The sequence below is a fragment of the Strix uralensis genome, chromosome 2 (genome assembly GCF_047716275.1).
Source record: "Strix uralensis isolate ZFMK-TIS-50842 chromosome 2, bStrUra1, whole genome shotgun sequence".
NCBI classification, from domain to species: domain Eukaryota; kingdom Metazoa; phylum Chordata; class Aves; order Strigiformes; family Strigidae; genus Strix; species Strix uralensis.
Genome location: NC_133973.1, coordinates 63,935,635 through 63,951,958, shown reverse-complemented (window position 1 = coordinate 63,951,958; position 16,324 = coordinate 63,935,635). Strand labels below are relative to the sequence as shown.

Below are 16,324 nucleotides of genomic sequence, written 5' to 3'. Positions count from 1 at the left end.
TAAAGGTCCAAACAAAAAATCCAAAGGGTGATAATTACATGATTCACATAGTGTTTATAGATACCAGTTTAAATATTACACAGTTCTACAAAAGGAAAACTGCCCCGCATCTGAACTAGGTTTTACATGCATTTTCTTATGTACGTACAGCTTTCTATTTCCAGAGTACAGTTTTGCTCATCTAATGGGTATCTTCTCAAGTCCATCATACAAGCTGCAGTGGTTGTGATTCTGAAATACAAACATTAAATAGAATTACTGTACAGACAATAATCCAGATTTTGTTGTTGCTTATTTTTCAAAGTGAGGACTCTCCAAAGAATAGTTTACAATAATTGAGAATCTGGTCCATGGTTTTACATTAAGCAGCACCTTAATACAACAGTGGTTACACTGCCTGCAATGGAACGACTCACTCTGACTTACCCTTACGCAACCAGTCCCTTTGGGGTTCAATGGACCTATCCGCATACGCAAATATTACACAAACATTTGCTGAGATTAAAAAATATGACTTTATATCAGAAAATGTGAAGCAAAACAAGTCTGCTACAAATGTCAAAATGATTAGACCTGTGTCAATAACTGATTCCTTGGTTTTGTAGCAGCTCTAGAAAAAACCTGAAATGTTGAAAAGATGTTTTACGTCCAGCAAAGCGCTTTGTTTCAAAGTTGCATCTACTTCTCTAGTTTTCAAATTTAAAGAGGATTTTGTAATGAAGCGCCGTATTGAATTTTAAATTCTCTCCCCAAATAACAATACATTTTTGCTTCTCTATCTTCAATGTAGACAATGTGCACACTAAAGATGACTTTGCAAAACATTTCACTATTGATGAATTTGCATTTTTCAAGCTCTTGTATATTAGGAGTGTCAACAATACACATGTATAATCAAAACAATTGTATTAACAGCTTCACACAGCATTCGCATTTTATTTTTAAATTAATGGATTTATATATTAGACAGATATAAGCATAAGTTCACAATCTTCAGTGTATTTCAGTGTTTTGCTGAATCACAGCCTTCATCAAGAGTATGTACATTATTATGTATCTTTTTTTTTACAATGGCTTCATATAAATTTCACATTTAAATTCTCTTCTGGCCCTGACTAGGTCCACTCCTTACTGATCCTTTTCTGATATAAACAAGAGATGGACCCTGTACACAGTTAGTTTCTAAACAAATAACATTCTGGTGATAATTTATGCCAATAATACAAGAGGGGAAATGCCTTAAACATACCTCTAAAAGCTGGAACCCTCAGTGTTAAAGTTTTGTTCATGTGTTTTCTCCATTTTGAAGATTTCCCTTTAATACCTTAACCTTCTGAAATTAGTCTTCTAATCTGGTAAACTACTTAAACATTCAGGGGCAGCATTTCAAGAGGAGAAAAATAGTTGGTGCCCTTCTTCACCTGTTTCACAGTAAACAACCCCCATGTTGTTATTATGAATGCCCTACCCAATCTCCCAGAAAAGGAAGGAAAGAATGCTTATCCTTAACATATAGGTTATTTCAGATGGATCACTACATAATATCCGAAGTAAGTGATTAAGACCATTACAACTATCTCATAGGACAACCTTCTCTGACTGAGAAGGTGCTTTTGCATGAAAGTATTATAAATTCTTTGCACAAGGAGAGACAGTTGTATGAGCCCAAAGCAAGGTTGAGCTAGGAGAGGAAGAAGCTCAAGGATCTGTTGCTCAGCAAACCTTCTCACTTGTGTTCCTACCAGTAGCCAGTGAGAAAGGCACACAGCTGACCTTTGTCCTTCCCAGCCTTATCTATGGCATGATCTTGTCTGTGTCACCGCTGTTCACTCTGAGTGTCCTCCGAATACCCTTATGTTAGTCCTACAGGCTTTCAGGTACCAAATATTGTACAACAGGAGGGTACTTAGGTCAAACTTACTCCAGCTGCCTTCTGGGAGATGCTGTCCCAGTGGGCTGGAATAGTTTACGAACAGTAATTCCTCAGCTGCTCTGCAGTTTAGGGGGATATCTTCTCTGCGATCGACATTTGCAAGTGCCTTTCTGGACCCCCAAGCAAGGTGCTAGACACACGGCGATTAATTATGGAGATTAATATCTCCTCAATATAATGACTACTAGCAGCTCTGGCTAAGCATATAAAACTTTGACTAGCATAGGGTCTTAGAGGAGAAAACTTAGTCTTAAATCTGTGATCACTGATGAGCAAGGTCTGAGCAGTGATCAGCTTTACAAAGCCATACTGATTGTGTAATCAAATGATCTTGCTCCTGAGTCAGCTGATAACTGTGCTCAAAGTAAAACAAGCAGGCACATCTGGGCATTGCTGCTATGAGGCTTCAATCCCATGCTTTAGTACATTCCCCTGCACTGACCTGGGTCTCACTTAAGATCCTGCAGCAGAATCCACATAAGCTAACTTGATACAAGAGGGAGTGTGGTACCAGGATCTTGACTGTTATGTTGTATAACTAGCTTTAAACACCAGCCGCACAGAACACATGCACTTACAAATGATTAATTTGACAGAATTATTAAAAATTACGCAGCTGGCAAACTGGAGTTCAACTTACTAAATGCCTTATCACTTTTTAAAGAATGTATTTTTATTTTGGCCTGTTCATGTACCATAGTGGTTCTGTGTCACAAGTTCCAGTACCAGAAACTGCACATTCTTGCTCAAGTAACTTTTTACACTACAGCAAAATGTATGTTTTTAATTTCATCATAGAAAATAGAAAAGAAAATATGGCTAGATATAGATAGAAACAGATCTACCCCATTTACTCCAAGTAAGTTGAGTGCTCAGAGGTCCCTACTGAATGAACACTCAAGCAACCAAATTTTACTTGCACAAATGCTCACCAAAAGCAAATGTTAATTGCTCAGGCTTCTGCTCACTCCCAAGAAGAGCGGGTTTAATTTTTATGGGGATGCTTCCTGACACAGCAGGACAACAAGGTTTCAAGAACTCATCATCACAGCAGTGACAGAGAAACAATTATGAGCCAGACAAAGATAAATCAGCACACAGATACACATACATTCTGGGTGAAAGCAATACACAAAGGAAATATTTTTAATTGTTTAAAATTCCCTACTCCAGTTATCTTTCCTCTGGATATAGATTCTCTTATCCTTCTCCGCTACTTTATTACCAGGCTGATTGACTTTGATTATATTGCTATACTGTATAGGAACCATACCTGTGATGTGCTGGGAGGTGCTGCACAAAAAATTGACAGAAGGGTATGTCCCACAAAAGTTTACAATAGAAACCAGTCTAAGCAATATGAATACTTCTGTGACTAGATCACAGTCCTGATGGCTAATTCAATTCTCTTTTCATCTTGATACAGAAATACATTCATCCAAAACAAACCAGAAGTAAGTGCGTTTGCCTTGTCTGACCGATCACAACTAATCTTTTCACATTGCAAACATCCATCATATTTTATATATGGGTGATAACCACGTGAGTCCTTTGAGACAAAATGCATATTTTCCTCCACTCTATTTATTCATAACATTTAGCATTGTACTGCCTGAGAACAAGAGGACTATAAATGGCAAACACACAAGCAGTTGGAAAGACTATTTTTGATCACCAATCTAAAATGTCATTATTTCTTTTTTGGTCTACTATGAAAAAAAAGCTGTTGTATCATTGTATGTCTTGTACATTGTTCTGAACAAGGTGGAACAATGTGGCATCATGCCCAAAGAAAAAAGTGCTCCAGAAATGGGTTGAACTTCAAGAAGCTACTGTCCCATTCCCCTACTCTCACAGACTTTTCCTGCAGTAGCAAACTGCTTTCACTGAAGTACAGAGAAACCTTGGATAACTGAAGGTCAAGTCTTTCAAAACTATGATAAATTCTTCATTGTTCAGAAGAGAACACAGAGCCACTGTGGCCTCGGGATCACTTTCATTATATATTTTTTGAGGAACTGCTTTGCTCTGTGGATATTCTATAATCGGTTGCAACCCTCCAAAATTTCCCGTGTTATTCTCAGTGACCCTGTGTTTTGTGGCACATAAAACTCCAAGTTCCGATCTCAGCCCACAGGATGAATCATTGCCTCCAGACTGCAGCTTGAGGCCAGTGCCATTGGCGTGCTCTGAAGCCACAACACAAGAAGATAGGCTAGCAGTAGAGCAACACAAAGCACAACAGTGGAGCTAAGGCTCGGGTATTTTCTTCCTTCTGATCACAATGTCCTATATCTTGCCAAGATTTACTTTCAGACAGTTATCCTCATTAAGTAACTCAGATGCTTCAAACCATGGATGTCTGACCCTGGATATTCTGTGCTTTCAGAGGAAAGGCAATGGAAAGAAGTGTGCCACTGGTGAGATAACTGCTAAGCAAATACTATCAAGTGAAATGCAATCTGCTTGTGGACATTTACGTTTTGCAGAAGAGGAAGCTAACTTATTCAAATACACTATTTTATGATAGATAATCCTCACCTGAACGACTCCAAATGTTTTTAGAGTATCACAGAAAGACTTCTATACATAATTACAATCACAAGAGTTCTAATCATCACTTTTTTATTACATTGCTTGTGGGGATGGTTCTTGAGGTAAATGAAACAAAAATATCTTGCAGCATTTTTTTGACATTTAACTACTTGTAGAAAGAATCCTAAGCCTGCAGTGTTCCATACTGGGTCAATAGATGAAAGCCTCCTTTTGCTAAAACCAGTTAATTATAGAGACAGTATTTCCTGAACAACCTCAACTTCTTTAACATTTCCTAATAGGCTGAGTCTATTTTTATTTTGTCTTAGAAAGATTCACCCAATTATAGCCCACACATGATATGTAATAGGAGTTAAAGAGGTGAGGGCCAAGACCCAAGAAAGGTAAAAAGTTCAACTGTCGATAAAAACCAAAAGCAGGTAAAATAATGATACTAGACATATAATCCATCTGCACCACTTTTCAGATCTCATTTATTTTTATACTAGGGACTCTTTACCCTGCACTACCTATTATGTGCAGCCATCTTGAGTATTATCTATGCTTAAAAACACAAGTTCCTATGATGGAAATGGAGCTTCCACTGGCAAAGATTTGTTTTGCTGGTACAGTTTAAACCACTGGAGCAAATACAGTAACCTGTTAAAAGAAAGCAACTTTTTGATACTACAAAGTCTTCCATTAAGATTTTTGCTAGTGTAGTTAAGTTTATTAAGGAATGATTTTTTGGCATTCCTAACCATAAAAGCAATGACAGAAAACAAAGAAAATACAGGTCAAGCCTAAAATACATGGAAAGCAGGGTAATGTAAGGTCCCTTTGTACCTCTGGTTTGAAATATAACACATTGCAATGCTGATCCCTGGTTGAAGAAATCATTGAAGGTACCCATAGCCATGTTAACTGTGGCTGACTCCATTCAACAAGGGCTGCTTGTGGCTTTACTGACTACACACACATCAGGAGACAACATAAGAACACACATTCAATCTTACTGCCTGTATTCTGGACAAAATTTTCAGGTTTACAGTTAATGCATGCCTTTCTGCTTCCTATAGCCAGTGGGCTTTCCAGATATGGTGACTCTACAGAAACAGATAAAACCTGACTGAAGGCGCTTCTGGCAAAATTAAGAAACATCGAGTGTGTCATTTGTTTTCTACGGGCATCTTTCAGAGTTACAGGGAAGGTTACATAATACGCTACCCAATGGTTGTAATAACCTTGTACCAGGAAGCAAATACCAACAATACATAATGACAGTGATGAAACCATCATCATGGAAGTACAGACCTGAGGCCATAAAGCACTGTTCCATCTGGGTGAAGGCGAATCATTCGATTCTTCACGGTGACGCCATGCACAAATGATTTTTTGTCATTTAAGAAGTAAGTGTCAGGTACCCAGAGTTGATCTGCCACTCGGTTATCAAGTGTGAGGTTGAGAGGTATGCCAGCATAAGCCAGCCTTTTATCTCTCCAATACTGTTGAAAATACATAGTCAAAGTGTAATCCTGGCAAGGAAAAAAAGAGAAGCACAACAGTCAATCACACTTGGTGTAAGTAGAAGAATATTTCTTTTCCCTGTCACTAGCTTATTTTGTTGTTGGTTTAATTTATATTTAAATATATTATTGAAAAAAATGCTTAATGAAACCATTACATATTCCTATCAATTATTAAATAATTCCAATAATTCAAGTATCACTCTAGTCTAAGGGAGCATTTCAAATCATAAGAAATTCAGCTAGAATTAGTATCTTTTGTCCTGCTCCCCCTTTTCTGTTATGTAGTTCCCCTGACAACTACCCGAAATTATGATGTCTGTGGAATGATAAATGAGATAATAGGTAAATGCTGCCATCTTCCCCATTTCTAAAAATGATAGATGAATGGGAAAACATTCAAAGTATTCTGAAGCAGTACGGACATTTCTGTCTGAAAAATAAGCTGCAAAGATGTATAATATCCCTTTGTGTGAGATTACATCTTGTAGTGACATAAAGGTTTTCTTATCAACAGGCTACATTGGTACTTAGAAGCACAGTGAATTGTAGTAAAATCCCATGAATGTCCATGTTTGGTTTTCATAATTTTGTCAATTAAGGTTCGTGGTGCCTGCTATGAGCTGTGATCACTAACATAAAAGCCTAAACGTGGATACAGAATCTTAAAACATCCATTTTAAAATTCTTTACTTAATTTCAGACATGACCAAGTCAGGTTAGCAAATTCTGAAACACTTTGAAAGTCTTAGACAATAGGCCTCATTCATTAGCTTCATGGTTTTATAAAAAATAAAATGTCTGGGAACATTTTAGGTGCCAGCAAAATTGAAAAAAAAAAAATTCACATGAAATAGCAAAATTTTCTATTAGAAAAGAAAAACCTTTGTTTTTTCCTTCCATCATAACTTTCAAAGTGCAGAAGGACATTTTTGGTTTTAGAAAGCCTACTTTTATGAAAATAATACTTTCTTATATGTGGAAATGAACATTTACAATTAAATAAAACATTGTTTTTAGGTATGATAATGCTGCTGTATTTAACAATGAAAAAAATGAGACCATACAGGTTATTAAAACTCTGATTTCCAAATTACAGAAGTGCTCTAAATGATAAACTCTTCATGAAACTCTTCACAAAACACAGAGAAATTTATGTGATCTCCAAACACATTTAAATATTTAGCAGCAGGTGTACAAACCACAGGGTACCTGCATTTGCATCTGGTTCTACAAGCTGGTGATGCAAAACCCCTCAGGCTTGCTGCTTGTTTGGGAAAAGGATGCTCAGGCTTTCTAAGTATGGCTGTTGGGAATGGTCCATTCTTGTAATAGGTTTCATGTGGAGACAACCCAATTTCAGACACTGATCCTGCCCTGCTTCCCTCAAGCCCTACAGTCTTCCCTTGAAATCACATGAAACTTGAGTGCATCTTTCACACTCAGAGCCTCTGCATTTTTTATTCCATGATTCATTGTTTTTAATGAGGGAGCTGCCATAGTTTTAAGAAATCAAATTTAATTTCTTAGAAAAATAAATTATTATAGATATCAAGGACAAGTTGTTCCCATTTTAGGAAACTAATAGGAGACCTTTGGTAACAAAAGGTCCCGGTGATGGGAGAAAGGAGCCTGTGTGGAACTGCCTGGAAGGAAGCTCATTTCTCAAAACTCAAATCCGACATGACTGCTCAGGAGAACGTGCTCTGACCTTCCTGTCAGAAGCTTTCTTCGGTGGGACTAATGGTCCCTCGTCATCGGTGAATGAAGTACATGCTACACTGGGTGCACGTGCCTCGCTCCCATTAGCACATCAGGGAGACCACATCTCTTCTTATGTTCTCTGCAACCAATTTTCTGACACAGATGCATTAGAATGAATATCCTCTACCAGCTCTGTTTTGACTTAATCAAAGCTTTTTTTTCTATTAATGTTTAAAATCTGCTATGTGCTTGGCTTCTATAATGGTTTGCACATCAATGTCAAGAAATCGGGGATTATAAAACCTGTGGACACACGAGTACATCAAAAGCTCACTATGTGTAAATGCACAGTATGTGCACAAAATAATGCTAAACAGAAATAAAGAAATGGGGTGGCACTGCACAGAATTGAAAGAAGTGAACCAGCTAGCATCAAAATGTAAGAGAAGCAGTACATTTGAACAGAAGAGAGCTTTAGGCTAGCCTCCTTCTTCCTTTGTCTTGAGATAAAATACATGTTAACAGCTAACGAACGCAGTAATTAATTACCTAAGTAAAACATATAACAGAGCAAGCAATAATAGTTTGTCATTTTATTTTTAAATAACAAAATTTACTATGGCAGGGAACAACAGAGAAAAAAGTTTACAAATTACACACAGAAATAGAAGCATCCAGTAAACATCAAGAACTTTCAGTGCCTTGACTGAAAGACAAACTTCCAAAATATATCCTCTAAGGTACAAATTTCATTAGTGCTTTCTCAATTAACCTTCACTTATTTAATCTTAATTTTAAATAAAAAAGCCCTATCTATATGTCTGCTAATGCATGACTATTTGCACATATTGAAAGTAATGATACTCTGAAACGTTATTTTTAAAAGAAGTACATTATTGCATGTGAAATAATTTGTACATTTAATCTGTAAATAATGTAAATAATTTATATTTAATCTGTAAATAATCTGTACATTTGTGGTCTGTCAGCCTCACCTGCTCTGAAGATGATGGGATAGAAAGAATTAATATGAACCATCCTTGTTCACCATGACACTTTTTCCAATCACCTCAAAGCAAAAGCAGCAGCAAACTCGTATTAGAACTGCACTGAAACTGCTGGGTTGTGTGAGGAGGGATAAAATGATCAGTAAAGGCCAGTTCCTTAGGGTGGCTCTACCGAAGGCACCACCAGCAGAAACTAAGCTTATTAAAACCCATAAGGATGTCAGCTCTCATTCTTTGATTAACTAATTTGCTAGGCTTTGTACTCATAAAGAAAGTTTTCCCCTTTTCTATACTCCAGAGGAAAACGCAAAAATGGTTTCAGTGTGGACTGGAAAAAGTGCACTAGGTATTTGTCAGGTAAAATGAGAAAACGGACTTTTACCCCTAGGTAAGTAGTCTGCAAAGTTTATTAAGGGCCACCTGTCTCCAGGGGAGCTTGTGATGACTAGCTCTGATATAGAGATCAAGAGGGTAGATGTCTAAAGCTAGAAGAGATTAATCCCACTACAGCTACGGTATTAGGATGCTATTATATGTCAAAGATGACACTGAGCTGCCAGCTTTAGGAAATTCTAACTACTGCACAGAGCAGTGGACAATTTTCTCAGCAGCAAAGACCTCCATAAATCATATTTTTTTTCCCCATACAATACCATGCCACATTCAAGGTCCTCCTTTCCCCTCTTCCATTCCTCACAGTAATAGATGCTTCAGGTCGAGCATGGTAACAAAAGCACTCAAAGCCCTGACAGAGGACAAACATGGTCTTCTGAAGTACAGGAGAAATGTCCTCAAAATGGGAAAAGCTGCACTGCACAGGCAACATGAGCTTGCATTTATGTATTCAAAGACCATGGAACATCCTACAAGGATAAAGAATGGTGATGAGCATCATTGGCTTTCTAGCACTGCAACGATGCCATTAATGTAAAGAAAGGCACATAGAAAGGTGTGCTGATGTTTTTTCAACATAGTTTTCCCTGAGGGGAGAAAAAAAACCCACAAAAGAAAAAACCTCAAATAGTAGATAATACTTGAGAAGGAATTTAGATACAATGGTAAAGATGCTTAAATAGAGTATAATATATCCGTGTTCTTCATGTGCATTATCAGTGATTGCAAAACATCTTAAGCAAGAATTATAGAGACTCACAAATATTGTATGTCCTAACCACATACAAAGAAATTTTTAACTGTTTTCTACATGGTATTTGTCTCTCCACAGACTGAACGTACCATGTAGGAAGCACAACCATGATTCAACTACAAAGACACTTCAGACAGGCAGAATGTACTACAGTATGCTACTGTACAGTACCCAATGCACTGACTATAGGACTAATGAACGATAAATACTAATATGCTGTAATACTAAAAGCAAACAATAATTTGTTTTCTATTATAGGGTTTGTTATCTTTAGCTTTTCTCTCCTGCACTCAATAAAAGGGAAAGAAAGATTTAAAAATATAGTTTGCTCATCAAAATAGAATTAACAACATTATAGCAGCAATAATGCCCTGAAATTGACTATCACTGTTTACAGTCTTACTGTGTTATGTATCAAGGATGTTAAAGTTTTCCATTAGCTGTAAAAATGTTGTGTTTCTTCAAAATGACTGCTAGATAGTACACTACAATTAATAATTATGATGGAATACTGTTAATATGGCAGTTAAGCAGAAGAAATTATTCATGCAAAATAAATAAATATATTGAAAATTACTGGAAATATATGCAAAAAAGAACTATTCCACTGCCTGGGAAGACAGCCTTGTACCTGCTTGAAATGCAGGTTCCTCTTTTAGATTTACATTTGGATGTAAATTCACATCTTTGTTTTCTTGACCAACAGACAAATGTGATTATTACCATCAGCCTTTGTATTGTTTATTTTTTGATGGGTTAATAAAGTAAACACTCATTCAGCAGATAAAAAGATATCTTTAAAATCCATGCCTTAGTATAACTTCAAGGTCTCTTCCCTCACCGTCCACACAATTTCAAAAATTAGATATGCCTGCTGTAGCATAAGGAGCTTTTTCTGAAGCATTGATGATTGAGTTACATTATTCCCAATAAGACCAAATGAGCTGCAAAACGGAACTCATGAATCCTATGCTTTGACAAAATAGCTGTAAGTCTGTCCCCCTACCATACACAGAAGACACCAGAGAAATAGATTCATGCACACATTAATTTATACAGCTAAATAGTAGCTAAATATGAATTTAATAAAGATGTATTCAGAAAGGCTAACCTTAGGAAGTCAGAATTTACCAGAAATACTATTCGGTTATGTGAGATTATCGCACAATTTTTCTCAGCATTCAGAATTTTCTAAAAGCTTCAGCAACTTTCATATTAAAGAAAAAATTTATTAAAGAAAAAAATTACATTATATTTCACATGTTGACATTTTGATTTGCCCAACGTCTAAACCATGCATTACTTAATTGTCAGTGAATTGAGAAAATCACCAAAGTCTACTGTTCCGCAAAGTCTTTTACAAGAAAATGGCCTGAACAGAACCTCTCTGGTGTTAGATGTAGTTCATGAGCAACCTGAGTAAAGGAGACGTGCGCACGCATACAGACACACACGTATCCACTCTATTCCACCAAAGCACGTTCCTCTAACATTTCTTGGTCTACCTGATGTTATAGTAAAGATTCATCCCACCTATAAGATCCTGACTCAGGCTTCTCTGACACCACTCAAAAATCCTTTAATAGCAACAGGTTGAAACCATGGCATCTATTTTCCCAAGCTAAAACACTCTTCTGTGTGGCTAAATGTGGCTAAAATACTCTTCTGTTCAGAAAATGCAATGCTAAAGCAGCTCAATTACACTGAATTCAGTGTGACCCTCCATGCATCCATGTTGTCTTGGTATTCTTTGTACTAAATTACCATAATTTTTTTACCTCTTCTACTGAAACACACAAGGATAGTGTTATAACTAGATCTAAGGAAATATTTAGCCTCCAAGAACCCACTTGATGCTACAAAACAGTTTTCCAAATAAACATATGATTGTGTGGATCTTTCCTGCCCTCTCATACCCCTTGGCCCAAGAGTTTCTACCTCCACAGCAACCACAGTGCCTTCTCCAAAGCGCCTGTCCCCCACAGAGCAGTTCTGGGTCCTCCGAGGAGGGTTGCCATACCAACCAGCGATCAGCTTTCTGCAGGCAAAGGGAGCACGGTTGACATAGCAACGAGCCAAAACAGCTTCTCCCCAGCTTTCGGGGACAGGTGGTGGTCACTGCAACAGAAGACAATCTTTTCAACAGGAATGAAGGGAGCAGCCGGGCACCCTCAGCTGGTACTGCTCCACAGCACCTTCCTGCCACAGCCATGGAGCTTATTCTTCAAAAGCTGGGTATTGGCTTTTCTCTCTCTGTGTTCCTCTGCCCACAACAAACTGAGGGGGATGCCTTCCTGCTCCTGGGGTGTTCCCTCACCCGAACATCAGAGGACACCAACTGACAAAGCAGCAAGTGCTTAGGCTGAGCTTTGGTAGGCAAATATGGAGAGAGAAAGAACAAAGTTCCTGCAAATATTTCAGTTCAGGGACATAAGTCAGGACAGTAAGAAGGCAGTCCGGGCTATTTAATCCCTGACAGATGGGGGTGGGGGGAGAATACTTCAATATTACTTCTCTGACTCAGAGTATCACAGGTATTACAACACCATAAGCTTCTCGGTAATCAGGAGTTTCTATTCGCAAAGGACTGATCACGGTAAAACTAACATACACCTTTACAGATCAGGGGTATCATACTCTCTGATCTGGTGGCAGAAAGCTAGCTGAAAGAAGTATGGTCTTTCACTACACTCTTGAAGATCCGTCCAAAGATTGTGTGGCAAACTGCAAACAAAATGCATTTGATGACAGACAGATAGAACATAAAATTCAGTATCTGATGGGGCCCTCCTTAAAAAGAGGAACAGAAATAGGAATGTCAAATGTTTACATGCTATTCTTGAAAACTTTAAAGGAGATCAAGTGAGAAAAAAAACCACCAAATATCCTTAAAAAAAGACTTATAAGAAAGAAAAATAATGCTAGGCTCAGTGAGGCACTGAACTTGCTTCATGAAGCATAAATTTATTTATTTTAGAGCTGACAGGACCTCAAGAAAACAGGTACATTTAATTGCACTAATTGAAATCCTGCTAACAACCTACAGGAAGAAAAAAAATCAACCTTTATCAACTGTCAGCTGGTTCCCACGATTGAGGCAGCTGACCTTAGAGAGATGGGAACTGACAACTAATGGATTGTGCCTCCTACACAGTAGCAGGATGTGCCACAAGTGAGCTGGAGAAACAAGCTAGTGCCCTAAAATCTTAAAGCTATGGGATTTTTTTTTCTGTAATGAGATATGAACAGAGGCTACAAATTTGGGATCTACCAGGTACCCATTTTAGAAAATAAAGGACTTCTCACACTTCTACTTTGTTTTTTCCATAAATAGATCAACTTATACCTCTCTTTGGCATTACTTGAATTATCAATAAAAATCAGAAGGAAAAACAAGACTCAAAGAAAGCCCTATAAGTTGATATTATTTGTTGTATTTGTTCAGGTCTTCCTATTTCTTAGACTATTGCATACTATTTTAGTGTCTGCAAGGTGTTCCAGGACAGCAGTGATGGAGGTAGTTAAGAGCCTCCATGTGTTTCAAATACTGTGATCATAAATATATGCTCCATACCCCTCTTACTTGCAATGACTGAAGAATTTTTAGTAAACCTGTATTTCAGACTGAAAAGTCTACAGTCTTTTTGCCACCATAAAATTGTAAAAAGACCTTTCTAAAGGGACTTCAGAATGCATACAATTTTTTTTAATCACTCCAGAGTTAACAAATATAAAACTATATTTAGGAACAGAGAGCTAAGGGAAACATGCACTTGAATGAAAATGGAAATACATATCTGTTCACATCCACACTTTTTGGTTTAAAAAAGGAATATTTACTCCCACTGTGGGGAAACCTTTTTAAATTTTCTCACCTCCAAACCTATTCATTTGCTGTCTCTGAGAGCCAGCCAATCTCACTGGCACTAGAGCAGCAATGCTTCCACCAAAATTTCTACTTGCTGTCTGTGATTATCTGAACCACCAGATATTCTTACAGGAAATCCCATTCAAGGCAGACACCATGAACAAAATGCCCTTTGAAAGAGAACACATTGGCCATCAAATGCTTTTAAAGTGTGTAACTCAAAACATGATCCATGCATTTTTCAGTATCATGGCACACACCATTTGTCTGTGCCAGGCCTGGAGGACACACCCAGAGCGCCCTGGCCCTGTTGGACCCCAGGGTTCCCCCCTGTCCTGCCCAGGGCCCGGGACCCCATGTCAGCCCCCCGGGGCTGTCAGCCCTTGCCCCAGCGATGCCACAGCGGGGCCGGTCTCCAGCTCCCCACAACCCTGCCCTGCCCGGCCATGGCCCCCGCTGAGCCGGGCCCACCTGTGGATCCATGTCCCAGCCTTGCTCCGTGCCCAGGGAGGTGCCCGATGCTGGGGCTGAGGCTGCTCTGGTGCCCGCCGGCTGCCCTGCTTCTGGCTGGGGGTGGGACAGGCTCTGGCTGCCAGGCCCTGCCCTGACCCACCATGGGGACCCCCCACCACTACGGACACCATGACAAGGTGTCCACAGCAACTGTGGCTCTTTATATGTAAACAGACGGTTCACTGGGACCAGGATATTATGTGTTCATTTTTGAGTAAGGAAATAAACTAGAAGAGATTTCTCTGCAATGACCAAGAGTGGGAAAGGTGATCACCGAACTGCTCTGTGCAGCATATTCCCCTCCCTCCAGACACGTTACTTGTGCTGCCAACTTCCCTCACTTCGCCCTTTCAATCTATCAGTAATGCTAAATCCAACTTTACATCTTGCAGTAAGAAAACTGGGGTGTGTGCTAAGTCAAAAGGAAAACAATGCATTTACTAAAAACTCATTACTGTGGGTAGTATAAACTCATCCCATGACATGGCTACGCTCATAAAACTTGGTAAAGCGCAAAATAAATAAATGGGTAAAAAAGACAAACACTGCATCTAAGAAGAAATATTACAAGCATATGTAATATTCAACCCCCACACAAACCTCTTGCTGTACAGAGACTTGCGAAAGAAGTGGAAAAGAGTGTGTCCCCTGCCAGTGCCCTTTTAAAAATTAGGCTGTGAGTGATTTTAATGGGAAATGACTTTCTGAGGGAGCACCTCCCCTCTTGCATGGGATCTGAATACCCTGCAAATATCTGGTAATAGCTTTTGGAATCAGGGAATCAAAATGCATCACAGCATAAAGAAAAATGAGGAGGGTTTCAAACTGCAACACTGCTCAACTCCTAAAGCTGCCAACAGGATGGCCTAAACAACTGACATGAAACACATATTTAGTCACAAATCTTCAAAACTACCAGTTTTAGTAGCTGGGTTTTTTAAAGCAGAGTTCTCTGATGACAGCAGGCACTCCCAGGGGTTTGTATCTACTTAGAATACTTAAAGCAAAACTGATCCTGTAGTGGATAATGTGTTGGTTACTTTCCTCTTTGTGTGAACACCATGAAGTTTAAGGCGGTCAAGTGCAATGTCCTGCACATGGGTCGACGCAATCCCAAGCATAAATACAGGCTGGGTGATGAGTGGACTGAGAGCAGCCCTGTGGAAAAGGACTTGCGGGTACTGGTGGATGAAAAACTGGACATGAGCCAGCAATGTGCGCTTGCAGCCCAGAAAGCCAACTGTATCCTGGGCTGCTTCAAGAGAAGTGTGGCCAGCAGGTCAAGGGAGGTGATTCTTCCCCTCTATTCTGCTCTAGTGTAACCCCACCTGCAGTGCTGTGTCCTGCTCTGGAGCCTCCAGCATAGGAAAGACATGGACCTGCTCGAGCAAGTCCAGAGGAGAGCCATGAAGATGATCAGGGGGCTGGAGCACCTCCCAGGTCAGGAGGACAGGCCGAGAGAGTTGGGGTTGTTCAGCCTAGAGAAGGAAGAGGAGGCTCCAGGGAGACCTTATAGCGGTCTTCTAGTACTTAAAGGGGGCCTACAGGAAAGGTAGAGAGGGACTCGTTATCAGGGAGTGTATGGTTGATAGGACAAGGGGTAACAATTTTGAACTGAAAAGAGGGTAGATTTAGATCAGATATAAGGAAGAAATGCTTTACTGTGAGGGTGGTGAGACACTGGAACAGGTTTCCCAGAGAAGCTGTGGATGCCCCCTCCCTGGAAGTGTTCAGGGCCAGGTTGGACGGGGCTTTGAGCAACCTGGTCTAGTGGAAGGTGTCCCTGCCCATGGCAGAGGGGTTGGAACTAGGTGATCTTTAAGGTCCCTTCTAATCCAAACCATTCTGATTCTATGGTTCTATGATACATGTACAGTAACAATACTTTCCTCAAGGCTACTGTAGGCTATTTTTCAACATCAACACATGTGTAATACAAGATACCTGCAAAGGCAAAAAACTGTGAATGAATTCTGCCATACATTCACTCCAAGTAATTGAATGTGTATTGTGACATTCCTCCTAGTATGGTACCAACTGGAAGGACAAAAAGCAAGTATTTTTATTTCCTTGGAAATTTGGTGAACACTT

The 16,324-nt window shown here is 39.1% G+C and overlaps 1 protein-coding gene across 5 annotated transcripts in view; it reads right to left on the bottom strand.

Annotated features, from left to right (window-relative positions):
• Positions 1-16,324, bottom strand: part of GABRB3 (gamma-aminobutyric acid type A receptor subunit beta3) — a 196,563-nt gene that overhangs the window by 28,529 nt on the left and 151,710 nt on the right. For all 5 annotated transcript variants that reach the window (XM_074858988.1, XM_074858990.1, XM_074858989.1 and 2 more), the window contains 2 exons: positions 5,783-6,003; positions 149-231 (listed from right to left, as the gene is read on the bottom strand). In XM_074858988.1, the coding sequence (XP_074715089.1) occupies positions 149-231; positions 5,783-6,003 (304 nt within the window). The remainder of the gene's footprint in view (positions 1-148; positions 232-5,782; positions 6,004-16,324) is intronic.